Source organism: Bison bison, unplaced genomic scaffold (assembly GCF_000754665.1).
Source record: "Bison bison bison isolate TAMUID 2011002044 unplaced genomic scaffold, Bison_UMD1.0 scf7180017864462, whole genome shotgun sequence".
Lineage (NCBI taxonomy): Eukaryota > Metazoa > Chordata > Mammalia > Artiodactyla > Bovidae > Bison > Bison bison.
The window spans coordinates 1,961,970-1,981,835 of NW_011495024.1; the positions used below are offsets into that span (position 1 = coordinate 1,961,970).

A 19,866-nucleotide genomic window follows, 5' to 3' on the forward strand; every position below is an offset into this window, starting at 1 on the left:
AAAACAAACATATAACTACCTGTTGATAAAAAAAACAACCCACATAACTACCTGTAGACACTCCCTCCCTCCTTGGACTCGTTTCTGCATTTGTTGGGTTCTCGGCCAGCTCTCGTTTCTACAGCTTTGCGACCTGGCTAATTCCTACTTATTTTTCAAGTCTTAGCAGACTCCACAAGTAAAGGCAACTTAATTGTCTGCCCCACCATCTAAGGAGCCCTCTGGAACAGAGCATTTTCATGAAAAAAAAAAAAACAAAATATATAGCATCATTTTTTTCTTTCCTTTTCTTACTGAAGTCTTTAGTTTGAGCCATCAGGCACTTCTTCACTCCTAATTGTGCCTCTGGCTCAAGTGCAGCTCTGGGGACAGTAGGGTCCTTTTCCTGTCCCCCTTTAACACTTGTGAATTATTCCTTCTAAAAACAGGCTAACACAGTGGTTGAGAACACAGTGTGAAGTCAGACTTCTGGGTTCGAATCATAGCTCTTCCACTTACTGATCGTGTTCGCTGATCTTGAGCAAGTGAGTTGATTGGCTGATGACAGCCAATTGTTAAATTTTCAGGAACATCGCAAGCCTGTTGGTATATTGGTAACTTGACATCAGCTTTGATGGAAGCATTAACACCATGAAAATGGACAGAATCTATAAATCCATACCTGCCCCCTTCCCTAACCTGCTTGTTACTATTTTTTTAATTTAATTAATTTATTTTAATTGGAGGCTATACTTTACAATATTGTAGTGATTTTTGCCATACATTGACATGAATCAGCCATGGGTGGACATGTGTTCATCATCCTGAACCCCCCTCCCACCTTCTTCCCCATCACATCCCTCTGGGGTCATCCCAGTGCACCAGCCCTGAGCACCCTGTCTCATGCATTGAACCTGGACTGGCAATCCGTTTCACATATGATAATATACATGTTTCAATGCCATTCTCTCAAATCATCCCACCCTCACCCTCTTCCACAGAGTCCAAAAGACTGTTCTATACATCTGTGTCTTGCATATAGGGTCATTGTTACCATCTTTCTAAATTATATATATATGCGTTAGTATACTGTATTGGTGTTTTTATTTCTGACTTACTTCACTCTGTATAATAGGCTCCAGTTTCATCCATCTCATTAGAACTGACTCAAATGCATTCTTTTTAATGGCTGAGTAATATTCCATTGTGTATATGTACCACAGCTTTCTTATCCATTCGTCTGCTGATGGACATCTAGGTTGCTTCCATGTCCTGGCTATTATAAACAGTGCTGCGATGAACATTGGGGTACATGTGTCTCTTTCAATTCTGGTTTCCTTGGTGTGTATGCCCAGCAGTGGGATTGCTGGGTCATATGGCAGTTCTATTTCCAGTTTTTTAAGGAATCTCCACACTGTTCTCCATAGTGGCTGTACTAGTTTGCATTCCCACCAACAGTGTAAGAGGGTTCCCTTTTCTCCACACCCTCTCCAATGTTTATTGCTTGTAAACTTTTTGATAGCAGCCATTCTGACCGGTGTGAGATGGTACTTCACTGTGGTTTTGATTTGCATTTCTCTGATAATGAGTGACGTTGAGCATCTTTTCATGTGTTTGTTAGCCATCTGTATGTCTTCTTTGGAGAAATGTCTGTTTAGTTCTTTGGCCCATTTTTTGATTGGGTCGTTTATTTTTTTGGAATTGAGCTGTGGCAGCTGCTTGTATATTTTTGAGATTAGTTCTTTGTCAGTGTGCTTATCACTGTTTACCAGCACACACCTGCTCAGTTTCCTCATCTGTAAACTAGGAGTCATAACAGCAAATACTGTCATGGAGAATTCTAGGAGAATTAAATTAAACATGCTTACTTGTACATGGCAAATACTCAACAGTTGTGAGATGCTCTGGGTGTTTCTCCCATTTTACATGGTCCAGAGCCTTTCTGCCATTACTTCAAACTTGGTACCAGCCACGAGAAGGCAATGGCACCCCACTCCAGTACTCTTGCCTGGAAAATTCCATGGATGGAGGAGCCTGGTAGGCTGCAGTCCACGGGGTCGAGAAGAGTTGGATACAACTGAGCGACTTCACTTTCAATTTTTCATTTTCATGCATTGGAGAAGGAAATGGCAACCCACTCCAGGGTTCTTGCCTGGAGAATCCCAGGGACGGGGAAGCCTGGTGGGCTGCCGTCTATGGGGTTGCACAGAGTTGGACAAGACTGAAGCAACTTAGCAGCAGCAGCAGCAAAGCCAGTAAAATGGTAATTAAATTGAAAAAAATCACTTAGATTAGTGCCTTAAAACAACTAGCTCATAATTGACAGGAAATGTGTGGTCTAATGTTTATGAGGCAGACACTGATTATAAAATCAGAATTTTTCTCAGTCTAGCATTGATTACTTTTTAAAATTTATTTTTAATTGGAGGACAATTGCTTTACAATGTTGTGTTGGTTTCTGCCATGCATCAATCTGAATTAGCCATAGGTATTCACATGTCCCCTCCCTCTTGAAACTCTCCTACCCTCCCACCCCACCCCTCTAAGTTGTCACAGAGCAACAGGCTGAGCTCCCTATGCTATGAAAACAACTTCCCACTAGCTGTCTTTTTTACATATGGTTGATTACTTTTGTTATATACATTTCCTTTGGCTAGCTGTTAGAATTTCTTTATGGAATTTCTATTTTTTCTGCTCCCAAGTAAAGCAAAAGCTACAAAGATAGTTTATCACATTTTTTGGTAGTTCAGTAAACAAATATGCTCTAAAAAATGGAAATAGCTATGCTAAAGTAAAAGATGCACTGATAATTCACGTTAATTATATACAAGTTAGTCAAGATTTTGGTGGGCAAATAAACTCTTGGTAGTGTGTTGTTGTTATCTGAGTGCTATAAAAATATTATATAATCTATATTATAAATATCTGACTCACTCTGACCACTAAAGAATTAATCACATATCTGTATTTAAATACAAATATTCTACTGGCAAAGCTTAAGTGTAGTGTTTTGTTAAATGAGTCTCTCATTTATCCTCAATAGATTTGGGGGAACTTATTTTCTCTTAGTCTTCATGATTAGTAGAATATTTAGATCTTAAGTTTACTTTATCAGCATTTACACTATAAGAGTGCATTAGTCGCTTAGTTGTGTCCGACTTTGCGGTCCCTTGGACTGTAGCCCACCAGGCTCCTCTGTCCATGGAATTTCCCAGGCAAGAATACTGGAGTGGGTTGGCATTTCCTTCTCCAGCGGATCTTCCTGACCCAGGGATCAAACCCAAGTCTCCCACATTGCAGGCAGATTCTTTACCATCTGAGCCACCAGGGACGCCCCAAGGAAAGTGTTATTAATGCATAGTTGATCATCACTGAATCATTATAGATTCTGCATCCAGGACACTCTGTATTAGAGACTTCTTCAACCAAGATGTTTAGAAGTTTATCTCTTCAAACAATTCCCCTCTTCATAAAAAAAATATAGCCTGCTTTTAGGATGTTTATAAAATGTCAGAGGTCAGCATGGAAAAAGATAACAGCTTTTGGAGGACAGGGAATCCTGTTTCCTTCTCCTTCAAGATGCTCTGATGTCAAATTTGTTTGCTTCTGGGAATCCTCACTCTCACAGCAGTCAGTTTTTTCAAGCCTTTCTCTGTTAGTGGAACTGAATGTGGCCTTAGTGGTAGGTTTCAGGATAATTACTATAAAGGTGTCTCCTTCTCCATAGGCGAGCAGGGACATTCCCAGAGGTTGGTCACCCCCTGGAAAAGTTTTTCTCCCACTTTCCCTTCCTCTTGCCTTTTCTGGTCTCCAGAGTTGGGCTTCCTGAGTCCCACACAATCAGTTCCAATCTGTGTTCAAGTATCCTTGCCCACATCTGTAGAGTTTTGTCCCCAACCCTTCCAAATGAGGCTGACTTGGAAAAAACAGTACCTGTCACCTGGTTGAAATCTGTGGTGTTCTTCTTCTGATCATGTCCACCATCTCTTCTGCTCATGAGGCCTCTGCCCTGAATCCTCAGGCCTGACTTCTGCCTATGGTGTGTCCCAGTCTGCAAGATTAGACTTCTACTACGGTCTCTACTTGGAGAAGGCAATGGCACCCCCCTCCAGTACTCTTGCCTGGAAAATTCCATGGATGGAGGAGCCTGGTAGGCTGCAGTCCATGGGGTCGAGAAGAGTTGGACACGACTGAGCGACTTCACTTTCACTTTTCACTTTCATGCATTGGAGAAGGAAATGGCAACCCACTCCAGTGTTCTTGCCTGGAGAATCCCAGGGACGGGGGAGCCTGGTGGGCTGCCGTCTATGGGGTTGCACAGAGTCGGACACAACTGAAGCGACTTAGCAGCAGCAGTGGTCTCTATTCCCCATTCTTTTCCGACAAATTCTAGTTCCCCAGACATTACGTGAATCCGGATCTTACTCTAACCAGGCCCACCACAGCTGGGGCTTGGCCCCGTGACCTGCCCTGTGGCCATGTGCCAGCTATGCGCAGTTTGTGTCCCTGTCCCCGTGATGACTGACCGCCTGCTGGGACCCTTTGCATCACTTGCGTCCTTGGTCCCCCGTTTGGCTCCTTGCTATTTTCACTTGAACTCTGGGTGTCAAATTTTTTTTTTTTTTAATTTTTTGGCTGTACCCCACAACATATGGGACCTTAGTTCTCCAACCTGGGATCGAACCCATGCTCCCTTCATGGGAAGGTGAAGTCTTAACTGCAGGACTGCTGGTGAAGTCCTTGGGTATCAACTGTTACCCATTTACTCCAAGAGGTAGCCTGGCAAAGTGGTTAAGAGCATGCATCCTGGCACTGAACTATCTGGGTTCTAGCTTTGCCTGTTCCTACTTGGGTGACACGACAGTCACTCCACTTCCTGTGCCTCATTTTGTCATCTTTAAAATGGGCATAATCATAGTACTCTAAGTATTGTTCACAGGAGCTATAAAGTGATATTTGCAAAGGGCCTGAAAGTTGGATGGGCACCTGGTAAATTCTATATGAAAATTAGAAAATGGTATTAGTTTGCTAGGGCTGCCATAACAAAGTACCACAGACTGGGTGGCTTAAACAAGGGACATTTATTTTCTCACTGCTCTGCAGGACACAAGTCCAAGATCACAGTGTTGGCGGCATGGTTCCTTCAAAGGCGTCTCTGCTTGGCCTGCGCGTGGCGGTCTCCTTGTGTTCTCATGCGGTCTTCCCTCCATGTGTGTCTGTGTCCTAACCTCCTCTTCTTATGAGGACACCACACTCATATTGCATTAGGTCCCACTCTAAAGACTTCATTTTGGCTTGATACCTCTGTCAAGACCCTGTCTTTAGGCTTCCCTGGTGGCTCAGTGGTGAGGAATCCACCTGCCAATGCAGGAAACTTGGTTTTGATCCCTGATTCGGAAAGATCTTTTTTGCTGCAGAGCAACCAAGCCCACATGCCACAACTATTGAGCCTATGCTCTGCTGCTGCTGCTGCTGCTGCTAAGTCGCTTCAGTTGTGTCCGACTCTGTGCGACCCCATAGACGGCAGCCTACCAGTCTCCTCTGTCCATGGGATTTTCCAGGCAAGAGTACTGGAGTGGGGTGCCATCGCCTTCTCTGAGCCTGTCCTCTAGAGGCCGGGAATCACAACTACTGAGCCCACGTGCTGCAACCACTGCAGCCTGGGCCCTCCAGAGTCCGTGCTCTGCAACAGGAAAAGCCACCCCCATGAGAAGCCCATGCCCCACAACTGGAGAAAAGCCCGAGCAGCAATGAAGACCCAGTACGGCCAAAAAATAAATTAATTAATTAAAAAAAAATTTTTTAAGACCCTGTCCTCAAATGTAGTCACATTCTGAGTTACTGGGGGTTAAGACACCACCATATGAATTCTAGGGAGCCATAATAATTTAGCCTGTAACAATAATTAAATAACTGGCCCCTGGGCTCTGACAAGCCCCTGCCTCTCCCTAGCAGAACCCCTGGGGACCCCCTCCTCCATCTCTCCTCCAGCATCCAGCTGGGACAACAGGGGAACCTTCCTCACCAGTCCAGCCTGACCTACTGAGCCCTTCCTCCATGTCCTGCAGGATCTGGTATCTAGAGGAGGGGTCCTGCCTTAGCCGTTTTGGTCCAGCATGTTTTCATTCAAGATTGTCCAAGGGGGACTTCCCTAGTGGCCCAGCGGTTGAGAGTCCACCTTCCACTGTGGGGGATGGGGCTTCCATCCCTGGTCGAGGGGTTTGTATCCCACGTGCCACAGGGCAGCTAAGCCCACGTGCCACAACTAAGAAGCCCGAGTGTTGCAACTAAGACCCAACCCGGCCAAATAAAGAAATACTAAAAAACTGTCAAAGGTAAAAACCAGGGGACGATAACAGAGAAAAATCAGCTCAGCCACACAAAGACAGCACTGCTTGGTCATAGAAAGTTCCAGCCATCAGAGAGACCCTTAATGGTTTACTTCCTTGGGTGAATACCGTGGTCCCTTCAGAGACACTGAAGGTTTTACCAAACACTTTGTCCTCCTTCAGATAAGTAGTAGTATCACTTTTTAAAACAGCAATTCTGAAGTTTGCAGACTTACAATTTATAGGCCTGACCTCTGACTCTAATGGTCATGATTGCCAGGCCTTATTTCCTTGTCTAGCATGAGGCCCCTTCTTCACAAGGCTGTTCTAGGTCTGGGGACCTCCTCCTCCTTTACATATATAAAGAAGCCTATACTTCTGATGTGTCAAGGTGCTGGACTATGATGGCTGCTCAGCTACTGGCTGCTAAGCTTGACCTTCTCTCCTTCCTTTTTGATGCCTCTTTGATAAATGATGTTTTTTGGTAATTTTTTTTTTCTAGTTTTTGGCATTCAAGATCTTAGTTCCCTGACCAGGAATCAAATCTGTGCCCCCTGCAGTGGAAGTGTGGTGTCTTATCCACTAGACTGCCAGGGAAGTCCCAAGAAAGTCTTATTTTAACTGCTGAAACTGCTTTTGTTTCCACAATAAACAAACAGAGTCTTATTTTAAATTCTGAACCTGGTTTGGTTTCCACTATAATAAAAGATATATATGGTGGTGGTTCAGCTACTAAGTCGTATATGACTCTTTGCAACTTCACAGACTGTAGCCTGCCAGGCTTCTCTGCCCATGGGATTTCCCAGGCAAGAATACTGGCATGGGTTTCCATTTCCTTCTCCAGGGGATCTTCCCAACTCAGGAATTGAAGGCAGATTCTGAATTGCAGGCAGATTCTTTTACTGACTGAGCCACCAGAGAAGCCCTCAAAGACACATATCAGTTCAGTTCAGTTCAGTCTCTCAGCTGTGTCCAACTCTTTGCAGCATGAATCGCAGCACGCCAGGCCTCCCCGTCCATCACCAACTCCTGGAGTTCACTCAAACTCATGTCCATCGAGTCAGTGATGCCATCCAGCCATCTCATCCTCTGTCGTCCCCTTCTCCTCCTGCCCCCAATCCCTCCCAGCATCAGGGTCTTTTCCAATGAGTCAACTCTTCGCATGAGGTGGCCAAAGTATTGGAGTTTCAGCTTTAGCATCAGTCCTTCCAATGAACACCCAGGACTGATCTCCTTTAGGATGAACTAGTTGGACCTCCTTGCAGTCCAAGGGACTCTCAAGAGTCTTCTCCAACAGCACAGTTCAAAAGTATATAGTCGGTCCCTATTTATTGAGCATGTGTATGTCCCAGGCCATGCTGAATACTTACGTTATTCCATTGAATTCTTCTAAAATATATGTTGCTATCCTCATTTTTCTAGATGAGGTCATGAAAGTTCAGAGCAGTGGTGGAGCTGGTAAACGGCAGAGCTGGGTTTTAATTTGAGTCCCTCTGACTCCAAGACCAGGCTCCTTAGCACTCTGTGTTTTTTGGTCCCCCAAATACCTCCAGCCTCAATGATTATGTGTTGACCAAGTGGGGCCTCTCCTTTCTCTTGCATTGTCTTGTTTGCATGTAATTTTTCCTGCAGCAAGATGTGCCGATGGTGATCTGTACTTCTGAGTATGAGAGACCAGGCAGAGCTAAGATGAGACAGTACATTATTTGATAAAAAAAAAAAAACAGGTGTCATACAAGTGGCATCAGCTACAGAGGGCTGACTTTATCAGGGGCAGTGATTGTCTTTATTCTGCCTGGGGATGGGTTTCTACTTAAAATTAAGTTAAATGAAGTTTAGCTAAAAAACCAAACAGAGAATTTAACAAAAAACGTAAAAGCCCCAAGTAAATGATAAGAATGTTCCAAATGCTTGGGAAGGAAAAGTCAGAGAATTAGTACTTAAGTGCACACCTGGGCATGGTAATAATGGGTCACTTTTGTCACAGAAACACGTCAGTACCCCCTCCTCCAAACAATAGGCATTTAGGCCGGAACTAAACTGGCTAATGTTCCTTCATGCTTCACGGGACAATGTGTCCTTCCTCTTCCAGCTGTTCTTTCATCACTTACCAGCAACTGCTCTCCCCGGGCCTGAATTACTACAATTAAACCAGCATTCAGCCATACAGTGTGAAGGTGGGTTTACAGCACGCAGGCGCTTTACGGTTTTTAAATGGCTTGAAAGCATAATCATACAGTAAAGCAGCGGTCCCCAACCCTTTTGGTACCAGGGACCAGTTTTGTGGAAGACCATTTTTCCACGGACCTGGTAGGGGGGATGATTTGAGGATGACTCAAGCATTACATTTACTGTGCACTTTATTTCTTTTATTATGACATCAGCCCCACCTCAGATCATCATTCCAGAGGTTGGGGACCCCTGCTGTAAAGTCAAGAGGGCTCGGGACTGCCCTGATGGTCCAGTGGTTAAGACTCCATGTTTCCACTACACGGGGGCATAGGATCCATCCCTGGTTGGAGAACTAAGATCCCACGTGCTGTGGGCGCATAGCATGGCCAGAAAAATAGGCAGACCCAAAATGGAAAAACAAGCAGAAATATGAAGTTCAGTTAAAGTTGGAAAGACAAATAAAATTACCATTAAAAATTTAAAAAGAGCATTCTCCCAGGTTTCCTGGTAGCTTTTCTAAAAAACACAGAGTGAAGGATCTGAAAAGCTTTAAACTCTTATACTCCTTGATTTGACTACAGATGCTCTGGTGGTGGTAAGTTAGAAGGACTGATCAGAATTCCAGGCATCACTTAGTACTTGTTGAATATTGGATGAGTTACTTAAATCAAACTTAGTTTCCTCACATACATCTAAGGAATATCCATCTACAGAATGAGGGTAATTAATCTTACAACACAGTTGCTGTGAGGATTAAAATGTGAACACCTTGGTCGAGCACATTTTTTTCCTGTGCAATAAATGATGCACTCCACAGATAGTGGTTTCCTTCCTTCCTCGCCTCGGCTATTATTTCAGTGTCGTCTGAGGGTTCATTCACACTGGTTTGCAGCTTATGAAGAGCGCACACCCTCAGGGTTGCAGAAGTACTGGTAGTGACTTCCGCTTGCTCCTTGGGATCATACTTACCGGGTTTGCATCGTGTGCCAGGGGACATGTTGGGGCCCAGGGATAAAACCCTGCCCTCGCGGAGCTGACGGTGTAGTCAGGGAGGCAGACGGGCACTGAGCGGGTGCACGTACAAATGTAAAACTGCAGCAACGACAGAGTGCTTCGGAGCACAGCAAGACCCTACAGATAGATGTGACTCGGTCAGAGGGTTCAGGGAAGGCTGGCACCTTTGGACTTGAGATCTGAAGAAGAAGACCAAGAGAGGCATGAGGAATGTCCTAGGCTGAGGGAGCAGCAGGTGCAAAAGCCCTGTGGCAGCAGGGAACAGGGCTAGTGAAGTGGACTTGAACAACCACCAGTGTAGGCGGAGCACGGGGTTTTGTGGGCAGTGATGTGTGCAAGTGACTTTGGAGAATAAGTGGGGCCTAAGAGGCCGTTCTGGCTTCCCAAGTGGCTCAGTGGTAGACTGCACCTGCCGATGCAGGAGACTCAGGTTTGATCCCTGGGTTGGGAAGATCCCCTGGAGGAGGGCACGGCAATCTGTTCTAGTATTTTTGCCTGGAAATCCCATGGACAGAGGAGCCTAGTGGGCTACAGTCCATGGGGTTGCAAAGAGTTGGACACGATTGAGCACACACACACACACACAAAAGGCCATTCTATGTCACTGGAGAATCTTTATCTTATTGAAGTACAATTGATTTACACTGTTGTGTTAGTTTTTGCTGTAAAGTGACTCGGTTATACTCTTTGTGACCCCATAGACTGTAGCCCACCATATATATATATGAGCTTCCCGGGTGGTGCTAGTGGTAAAGAATCCACCTGCCAATGCAGGAGATGCAGGTTCCATCCCTGGGTTGGGAAGATCCCCTGGAGAAGGAAAGGAAATGGCAACCCCTTCCAGTATTCTTGCTTGGAGAATCCCATGGGCAGAGGAGCCGGGCAGGCTATAGTCTACGGGGCCTAAAGAGCCGGACATGCGCGCGTGTGTGCACTCAGTCGCTTTTTTTCCTATTCTTTCCCATTACGGTTTATCACAGGATATTGAACAGTTCCCTGTGCTGTACAGTAGGACCTTGTTGTTTATCCCTTCTAAAGGTAAGTGGTCACAATTGCTTCAATGTTTGATTAACTACCATGCATGGACCCGAACATCTTATAAATCAGTAACTTATTAACAGTTAACACAGAATCAAGTGTTAAGGGTTTTATCAGAAATTGGATGGGGCATCAGGTCCTGACCAGCGGGAGTTGACATCAGCTCATCCACACGTATCTTCAGGGACATTGAAACTGCGCAGACCTCCAGCTTATTCCCCGCCCTTCCTGCTCTGGCTGTGCACCCTGGGGAGGGTAGAGTGGTGTGCACCCTGGGAGAAGGAGCTGGGACATGGGGCAGGGTGGAGAAACTGCCTGTGCCCTGCGTCCTCCCACCACGCTGAAGAGCTGAAGATGAAGTATAGGGGTGAAGTCTGTCTAATCTTTATCTCAGCCCATCTTCTTCTCAGGTCAAAACACTAGTTGTTTTTTGTTTGTTTTGGTTTTTGGCCACATGACACAGCTTGTGGGATCTCTAGTTCCCCGATCAGGGATTGAACCCATGCCCCCTGCACTGGAAGCATGGAGTCTAAACCACTGAACCATCAGGGGAGTCCCCAAACACTAGCTGTCATGACTCCCATGTCAAATTGGAGCAGTCATCAGAACAAAATCCCCTCTGACCTTTGGTTTGTTCTCTTGCCATGACTCCCTCAGAGGGAAGCTGCTGCTGACTTAGACTCATTGTTGAGTTCTGTGGGGGTGGTGTTCAGCGTTGAAAGTAAGACCTATGGATTTGTGTAGCAGGAGTCCCAGCATGAAGTGACTCTGTGATCAGCCTGGGATCTGATGCATCAGAGCTGCACAAAGGAGAATGGCCAGGCCAGCTAGGAGCTGAGAGACAAGGAGCTCAGAATCAACCAGAGGTTTGGAAGGGGCCCAGCATTCCCATGGGCGGGGGCAGAGTCGAGGGAGCTGTTTCCCTCCATGTATTTCCAGGTCGGGCTGCCTGGGACACTGGGTTGCATTCAGAAGATGAATCACTGCAAAGCCAGCTGATGCCTGTAGAGCTCTTTCCCCCAGAGGTGGTGTCTGATAACAGGGCTTTGTGGCCTGTTATCCATTCATTCCAGTGGTCAGAAGCCAGGAGAGGCTGAGAGGAAGTCATCAGCCTCGCTGACAGAGAGGCTGAGCCAAGAGGGAAATCCCAGGAGGATTCCTCACTGTCCTCCCAACAACACAGATTCCACAACATGGCATTCACACGCCCCATTCATAGGCTCTGTCTGCAATACTCTGGGAGCTCCTCTCTGTCCAGAGAGCTGTGGATTACAAGTACTTTGTATTTCAGAATGTCATCACATACTTAAATGTCCCACTAACGATGTCACACCTAAAGGGGAGTAAAAAGTTGAGCTGTCAAAAAAAAAGTCGGGGTCGGGGGGACGGGAAAGAACCATAGGATTCTCAATTGCTAAGCACACTTTTTATTGAAGTACAACATACATACAGAAAAGGGCACAAACCACAAGTGTACAGCTCAAAGAATTTTCACAAAATAGACACGCCCAAGTGACCAGCAACCGGATCAAGGAACAGAACATCCAAGGAACACCCTTGTGCCCATCTAAGAGTAACTTACATAACTACTTGCGAACAGCTTTGCCGGGTTTCTCACTTGATGTAAACAGAACTATACGGTACGGCTTTGCCTCCTCTTGTGAGACTCACAGTGCTGTCTGCGTGTCTGCATGAGTGTCGCTTCTCCTTGCTGTGTGGGGCTTCATTGTGTGAATAGACTATAACTTGTTTATCCGTTCAACATGGGCATGTGGGTACTTTCCAGTTTGGGGTTATTATGAACAGTGCTTCTCTGAATTTTCTAGTACATTTCTCTTGGTGAATATACATACACATTTCTTTTGGGTAGACACCTAGGAATGGAGTCTTTAGGTCATATGATAAGTACACTTAACCCAGGCTATTTCACAGAAGAATGAGGAATTTATTGGATGGAGCTTGAATGCTCACCGAACTGACAGAAAGCTAGAAAGGAGAGTTAGGAAGACAGGTGGGGGCCGCGACAGCCCAGTGGGGCCAAGGAATGAAGCAGAAAACAATCTGCTCAGGACTCCGTCATCCCTAGACACCACCACCAGTGGGCGCCACCCCTGGCCTGCTAGTCTCGGAAACCTTCACGATGGGCCACTGCCAGCCCTGGACCATCACGGCGCCCATGAAATGAATCTCAGCATCCCTTCATTTCTGTGTCACCTGCACCAAACTCACAGTCCTAAGCATGGGTGTCCAAGGAGTCCACCCTAGGTCACTGGTCACTGCCTGGTCAGTCTGGTGCTGGAGAAGGGGGTGCACCTGAGACAGGGAAGGCGTTCCCATTTCAGCATCCATGGTGCTGGAGGCGCTGCATCCCACTACATTTGTTTATATGGGGTGATTTCATGATTTCCCCCTTCAGGAAACGGGTCAGGTGTTGGACAGTCAAGCTGGAAACACCACATGAAAACTGCTCACTCCAGGCAGCTTCATCGGATCCCTACTTCTGCCGGGGGAGGGTCTTATCCACACACTTGTGCGTCTCACAGCCCATGCGCATGAGTTCGCCTTTACGGGCAACACTGAGTTCAGGGATACATTAGAAGGGGCAAGCCACACAAAATGCTGTAGGTTTGAAAGGCAAAGGTGTAGTGAGAGACAAAAAGCATTTCCTAGAGGGATGCAAGGCAGACAGGAGGAGAGGGAAGAGGACATGGAAGGATGGTGAAAGCGAAAACAAAAGGAAGAAAGTCTGGTGAAGTCCAGGAGTGCACTAGTTCTCTCTTGACCTGGTTTAGCTGGTTTCTGTGTTGTCCCACTGTCCCAGTCTCTCTGATGTGCTTTTATGGATTGTGCTTTGCTTGATCAAGTTAATGATGTTGACATGGACCACAGGATAAAGAGATCCTGGTCATAAACCAAAATAGAGGGAGACTGGAAGTCATATTATCACAGACAGCATACAATTATGCTATAGTTTGAGCACACAGCTTCCTAACAACACTGGTATTGTCAGGGAGCTTTCATGAAAGGAAGAATTGATTTCAACAAAACAAGCAAAGAATAAAAATGTACTAAAATCATTTACAAGGGTAGCAAGTCACTAATTGATCTGAAAATTATATTGCCTTTTTTGCGGGTGATTTTATATGATTCTTCCAACTAAACCATGGATCTTTGAAGTCACGCATTCTAGATCCCTATACTATATCCTGGCATTCAGTAAATTTACTTGTTTTAAATGATAATCAGAGCTTTCATCTATGTAGCACCTCCCCCTATCTTAGAGCAAAGACAGGAGGAGTTCAGTTCAGTTGCTCAGTTGTGTCCAACTCTTTGTGACTCCATGACTCGCAGCACGCCAGGCCTCCCTGTCCATCACCAACTCCCGGAGTTTACTCAAACTCATGTCCATCGAGTTGGTGATGCCATCCAACCATCTCAATCTCTGTCGTCCCCTTCTCCTCCCTCCTTCAATCTTTCCCAGCATCAGGGTCTTCTCAAATCAGTCAGCTCTTCGCATCAGGTGGCCAAACTACTGGAGTTTCAGCTTCAATATCAGTCCTTCCAGTGAACACCCAGGACTGATCTCCTTTATGATGGACAGGAGGAGTAACTGCCCACTATCCACAATCTGCAGACTGGAACGCTCCAGGCATACAGTGGCTTGCCTAGAATCACTCAGTGTAGCCACTGCCAGAGCCAGGGTGGGAGGAAATTTCCAAACAAATGGAACAGGGCAAACTTGGACAGAGCATTCATTCTCTACCCTGTGGTTTACTCCCTTCCTTTACTGGAGTGATAGGAGTTTGTCTTAGGTGAAACCTGCAAGTTTGTCTCAGAAAAATCAAAAGCTGTCAAGCCTTCCACGTGGGCAGACACATATCATTTTCCATAAGCTGCCAGAATATGGGACCGACACGTCTGCTCCCAGGGAAGATGGGAAGAGAAGTGTGCTGCTGAGCAGACCCCAGCAATGGTGCTTCGTGGCACACGGCTCAAGCTGTTTTCAGGTCTACCTACCTACCTGCAAACAGGTAGGGCTGGAAGACAGTGGAACTCAGGGGCTCAGGAGTTGGACTGTCTGCACTCAGGTCCCAGCCTTCTGGCTTACTATCTATAGCTTGGGGAAACTACATGGTCTCTCTGTGCCTCAGTTTTCCTCTTTTTAGAACAGATGTATGTTGTTGGAGGATTAAGTAAATGGATACATGTGAATGCTTCGATCAGTGGAGACTACATGGTGAGTTGCTCCCCCTGACTCGCTCCTCTGGGGCAGGGGCCACCCTAGTGAAATCCTGCAGGGCCCAGTGCTGTGCCCAGAACAGGCCCGTATTAATGCAGCCCCTGCAGGGCAGGAGCCAGAATAGGAGGAAGCAGGATGAAGTGGTATTTGGAGAGAAGAAACGTGCCCCTGGCCTGCTTGGCTGGAGCACATAAAGAGAAGTGATGGGGCCACATTTACAGTTAAGCTCACTCCAATATCTACCCACCACCTGCATTTGCAGAAGGACCACCTACAAAGGGAATCAAGGACAATCACTGGGAAACAGGGGTCTGGGCTCCCCATCTGGGGTTGAGTCACACGGCCCCCGGATGACCCTATTTAGAAAACCATCCAGTGATGTGGGTTCTTTCTTTTTTAAACAGGATGATGGAAAAGCAGGAAATAGAAAACTTCCAGAACTTTCTCCAGGAAGAGAGATGGAACCTTTACCCACGGACTTCAGTTGGTCAAAATGCTCTAATTTGATACTGAATGATGGTAAATGGGGGGCTTGTTGAGTACCTCTTCTCTTCTCAATAAGTTATCCACCGAAATGTATAAACTTGATGTAAGTAAACTTGGGAACTGATGTTTAAAAAGTTTAAGCCCTTACACCCATACTTATTTTTAACTTGGCACATTTGTTATTTGGCTATAAAAAAGGTGTATTTTCTTTACTAATAATGAAAATAACAGAAACATGAAAAGAAAAGGTGAAGCTGCAGACAAGGAAGAAAACCAATGAAAAGACAGGCAGCGGGGTAACGCTGGTTGGGCAGGGGTGAGTGTGGGCAGAGCTCCCTAAAGCTAAGAGCATGCGTGGTCTCTACCAGGGATTTTAGAGACAGAAAAGGAGACATTTTCACAACAAATGGAGTCAGAGGATGGTACAAAAGAACTTCTTCTCTCGGAAGGGGTTTTCTGACGCAGGCACTGGGATGATGAGAGGGTCCTCCCTCACATGAGCTTCACAGTAGGCCAGGAGGTCCGCCGCTGCCTGGGAGACCTGGGGGGTACACAGCACAAGTGCAGGGTTAGAGGCCAGTTCACGGTGGGTCCAAGGCAGAGGTGTCGGTCTGGAAAGTGGACAAGCCTGAGGATAGGCTGTGCTGCATGCACTGCCGATGACAAGGCATTCCGCGGCCTGGAGACAGGGCTTGTGCAAATCCAGAGACGGGTTTTGAAAGTTGCCTCCGAGGAAATGTAATAGAGAAGAACAAGCCTGACTCCATATTGGATCTATTCCTTTAGCTCTAACCCTTGTGCTGTGTTATCTGTGCTTTGTCATGCAGGCTCTGCATCTTTCATAAAAGAATGCTCCTCCTGACATATACAGGAGACCCATTCTCAAGGCTCTGACCTTTAAAAGTATAACACTTTTCCATTCACAGAGAGATAGAAAGTTGCAGAACAGAGAAGAGCATTTATCTTGTTGGAGGTTTATGGGAATATTGTGACCAGAGCTATGCGGACAGCTGTGAGAACAAAGGATTCCAATACCAAGAAATTTGTAATAACCAGCCACCCTCTCTCCTCCTTTAGTATAAAAGAAACCCGAGTTCTAATTCAGGGAAGATGGTTCTTTGGGACACCAGTCCACCGTCTTCTCCATCTGCTGGCTCTCCAAATAAAGTCAGTCTTCTTTGCCCCGACAACTTGTCTCTCGACTTAGTGGCCTGTCATGGGTCAAGCAGGACGAGCTTGGACTAGGTGACAGAAAGAGGTGCCACCCAGTGGAAGTGTAGATCAATACCAGCAGAGGTATGAGGCACCATCAGGAGGGTCTAGACATCTAGTCCTACTCGGAACTGAGTGATGAGTGACGGTTCCAGGCCAGGAGCCTCACCAATGACTCTGTAAAACGACCTCTAGACAGATAAAGCCAATTTCTGGCCCTGGTGATTGTAATTATTATTATTAGTGTTATTGTTTTACTGCAATCCACTCTCACGACCAACCCAGGCTCTTGATCCTCCCCAGGAGAACACAGATCATAAGCACATTACAGAGAACACACACACACATAAGCTACACACAAGCCCACATTGAACTCGGAAGGCCAACTCTCTCTGAGGAGAGAGTTGCTCCTGACCAGAAACCTCTTTGATTTTCCTTTCAGGCTTCTCTGAAGCCTGTTGACACTTGGCAGCTGTGGATCCAATTACCTTGCAGGTAATCTCCAGGAGCTCCAGGGGAGAAGCAGGTAGGAGGAGCAAGGCGCTGGGAAGTGTTTGCTAAGAGAAGGAAGGGACCAGCTCATTGGCCCGTGGTCTAGGTCACGAGTCCAGCAAATGACTGGTCTGCGTATTGAATCATCCTGCTGGTTGGCTTGTTCTGCCTGTAAGCGCCTATTAGAGGCCACAGGCTGCAGGAAGTATATGGCAGTCAAAAGGAATCCTTTTCATGCAATTAGTGTCTAAATCTCCCCCAGAATGATAAACATGCTGCAGGTGAAAGAAAAACATTTGAAGGCCCCCAGGACACACAAGCCATACACCTTCCAACCGGGTTTTAAAAATTGGCTGTTGGTACTTCCCTAGTGGCCCAGTGGCTAAGACTCCGCATTCCCAATGCAGGGGGCCTGGGTTCAATCGCTGGTCAAGGAACTAGATCGTACATGCTGCAACTAAGAGTTCATCTGCTGCAACTATTAACAAAAGTCTCGCATGCCACAACTAAGACCTGGTACAGCCAAATGAATAAATATTAAAAACAAAACAAAAACAATGCCACCAAGGCTCAACACTTAAAAAAAAAAAACTGGCCCATCTTCCAAAATTTTATAGAAAATCTTCTAATTTCCAGCCTAGATTTACCTATTTCAGCAGTGGCTAGAATATAACAAATAATTTTAGTGGAGATATGTAATACATTTTTCCTTCTGATGAAACAACTAAAAGTTGAGCCTATGAGTCCACCTAAATCCAGACAAAGTCTACATTTGTTGGGAGTGTGGGATGGAGCATCAGGCTTCCCTGTCCATCTTAGCCCCAAGGTGACTGTGCGACTTTAGGTAAGTCACTCAACTTCTCTGAGCTTTAGCTTCCTCATTTATAACATTGGGAGAGTTAGCTATCTCCAAGATCCTGTTTACTCTAAACCGTCTGTAGTTTTAGCTCTGATAGCACCACCGAAGTGCTGTAGAGCCTAAATAAAATGGATGTTGGGTTGAATGAGAATGAAGTTTGCAGTGATTTACAGGACACCCATACAGGAATCTCCCAGGTGAGGTGGAGGCCACACATATAGGCCTGCAGGGGACCTATGAGGCCACCACGAGGGGCTAGAGAACAGGAGCAGGGAAGCTGACTCTGGAGCCCACAAAGGTGTGAGGGAGGGACTCTGCTGGTGGCCCAGTGGTTAAGACTCTGTGGTCCCAATGCAGGGGGCCTGGGTTTGATTCCCGGGCAGGGAACTTAATTCCACACACTGCAACTACTATCAGAGTCATGTGCCACCACTAAAAGATCCTGCGTGCCACAGCAAAGACCTGGTGCAGCCAAACAAATAAATGTATTTTTTTTTAAAAACTCGATAGACATACAAAAAACCAGAATCACACCGTGAGTGTTTGGGTGTGGAGCCTGAGCCTGGCATCAGGCTTGTCACCTTCTGAACCAAAGCCAAGGGCTCTCCCCTGACCGCCTGGGTCGCAGTCCCCTCCTCTCTACTCCAGGCGTCTCCTTCAGCCCACAGAGGCAAGGGGTCTTCTCCATGGCCGCTGTGTTAGGATGACCACAGAATTCACCCAACGGTTCCTCCCACAACCACTGTGAACCGGTCTTCACCACTGCCCAGGCCAGCACGCGCAAGAAGGTGGCAATGTTCGAGCATCTGTCTTCCTCCCTAAGAGCCAGGTCCTCTTAGCTCTAACTTCAGTCAGTTCTTCCAGATGCTTCATTTAAGAAAGTCTTGGGACTTCCCTGCTGGTCCACTGGCTAAAACTCCACGCTCCCAATACAGGGGGTCAGGTGTGATCCCCGGGCAGGGAACTAGACCCCACACGCTGCAACTAGGAGTTCAAATGCCACAACTAAGATCCGGGACAGCCAAATATAAATAAATAAATATATATTTTTAAAGTCTTATCATCATCCCCTATCTCTAGTTTTCCTTTTTCCCATCTATTTCACTTTTGGGGACAAGGACATGCTTCCATTCATTCTGAATTCTCTATAAACCTTACAATTTCATCTAGGAAGCTGTGTGTCAATCTTTCAGCTAATTGAGAGGATATAGGGGAAAAAATAAGGCAAGACTTTTGCTTTCCAGGGGTCTGAGAAGACTCAAAAATTGTAACATTACTAAAATAATCAGGGTACACTAAAACATCACAGAAGCACAGCTGCACACCTCTGCAGGGCTACGCAGACAGGGGTGTCTGAGTACCTCACCCCATCCAGTTCCACATGGGGGCAGTTACCCTGGTGAACCTGCCCCTTTTATCCAGAGGCTGGTTCCAGCCAACTGATCCCAGAGACGTGATTTTCTGGCAAGCCAAGAATGGCTCATATCTTGTGGCAGATCCATATTAAACAAATCCAAGAGACAACCATATAAAATCATTAATCAAAATAATAGTTGGCATGAACCGAGTCCTTGTTATTAATATGCACCAAGCCCTGGAGCTAAACACATTGTCATATGTCTTGTGTGTGTGTGCATGCTCAGTCGTGCCCAACTCTTTGCGACCCCATGGACTGTAGCCTGCCAGACTTCTCTGCCTACGGAACTCTCCAGGCAAGAAGTTTGGTGCCGGGAGCCGGCGTGAGGAGCTCTGCCCGTGGCAAAGGTCATGAGGAAGGAGGCTCGGCATACGCAAAGGCAGGATCGAGCCTCAGGAGTCCCCCTGGATATTCTCGAGCATCTACCCCCAAAAACCAGAGTCTGCCTACTTTACTGCTTTGTGCTCTCACCTCTGACTTTACGGGGGCTGTCCCCCACCACCATCTCGCTCTCTCTAAAAAGAGTTAACTTACAGCTCGAGTTAATAAAGTTCCTGGGCATTAGGAGTGTTTAAATCCAAACCCCTCACATAGCTCTCTAACTTGCCTGACAAGTTTACCACGACTC

General features: G+C 46.3%; 1 protein-coding gene across 1 annotated transcript in view; it reads right to left on the reverse strand.

Moving 5' to 3' along the window:
• Positions 1-11,943: 11,943 nt before the first annotated feature.
• GNG4 (guanine nucleotide binding protein (G protein), gamma 4) overlaps positions 11,944-19,866 on the reverse strand; it is a 68,932-nt gene continuing 61,009 nt past the window's right edge. The window contains exon 4 of the mRNA XM_010860098.1: positions 11,944-15,799. Coding sequence (XP_010858400.1) covers positions 15,671-15,799 — 129 coding nt within the window. The 3' untranslated portion in view covers positions 11,944-15,670. The remainder of the gene's footprint in view (positions 15,800-19,866) is intronic.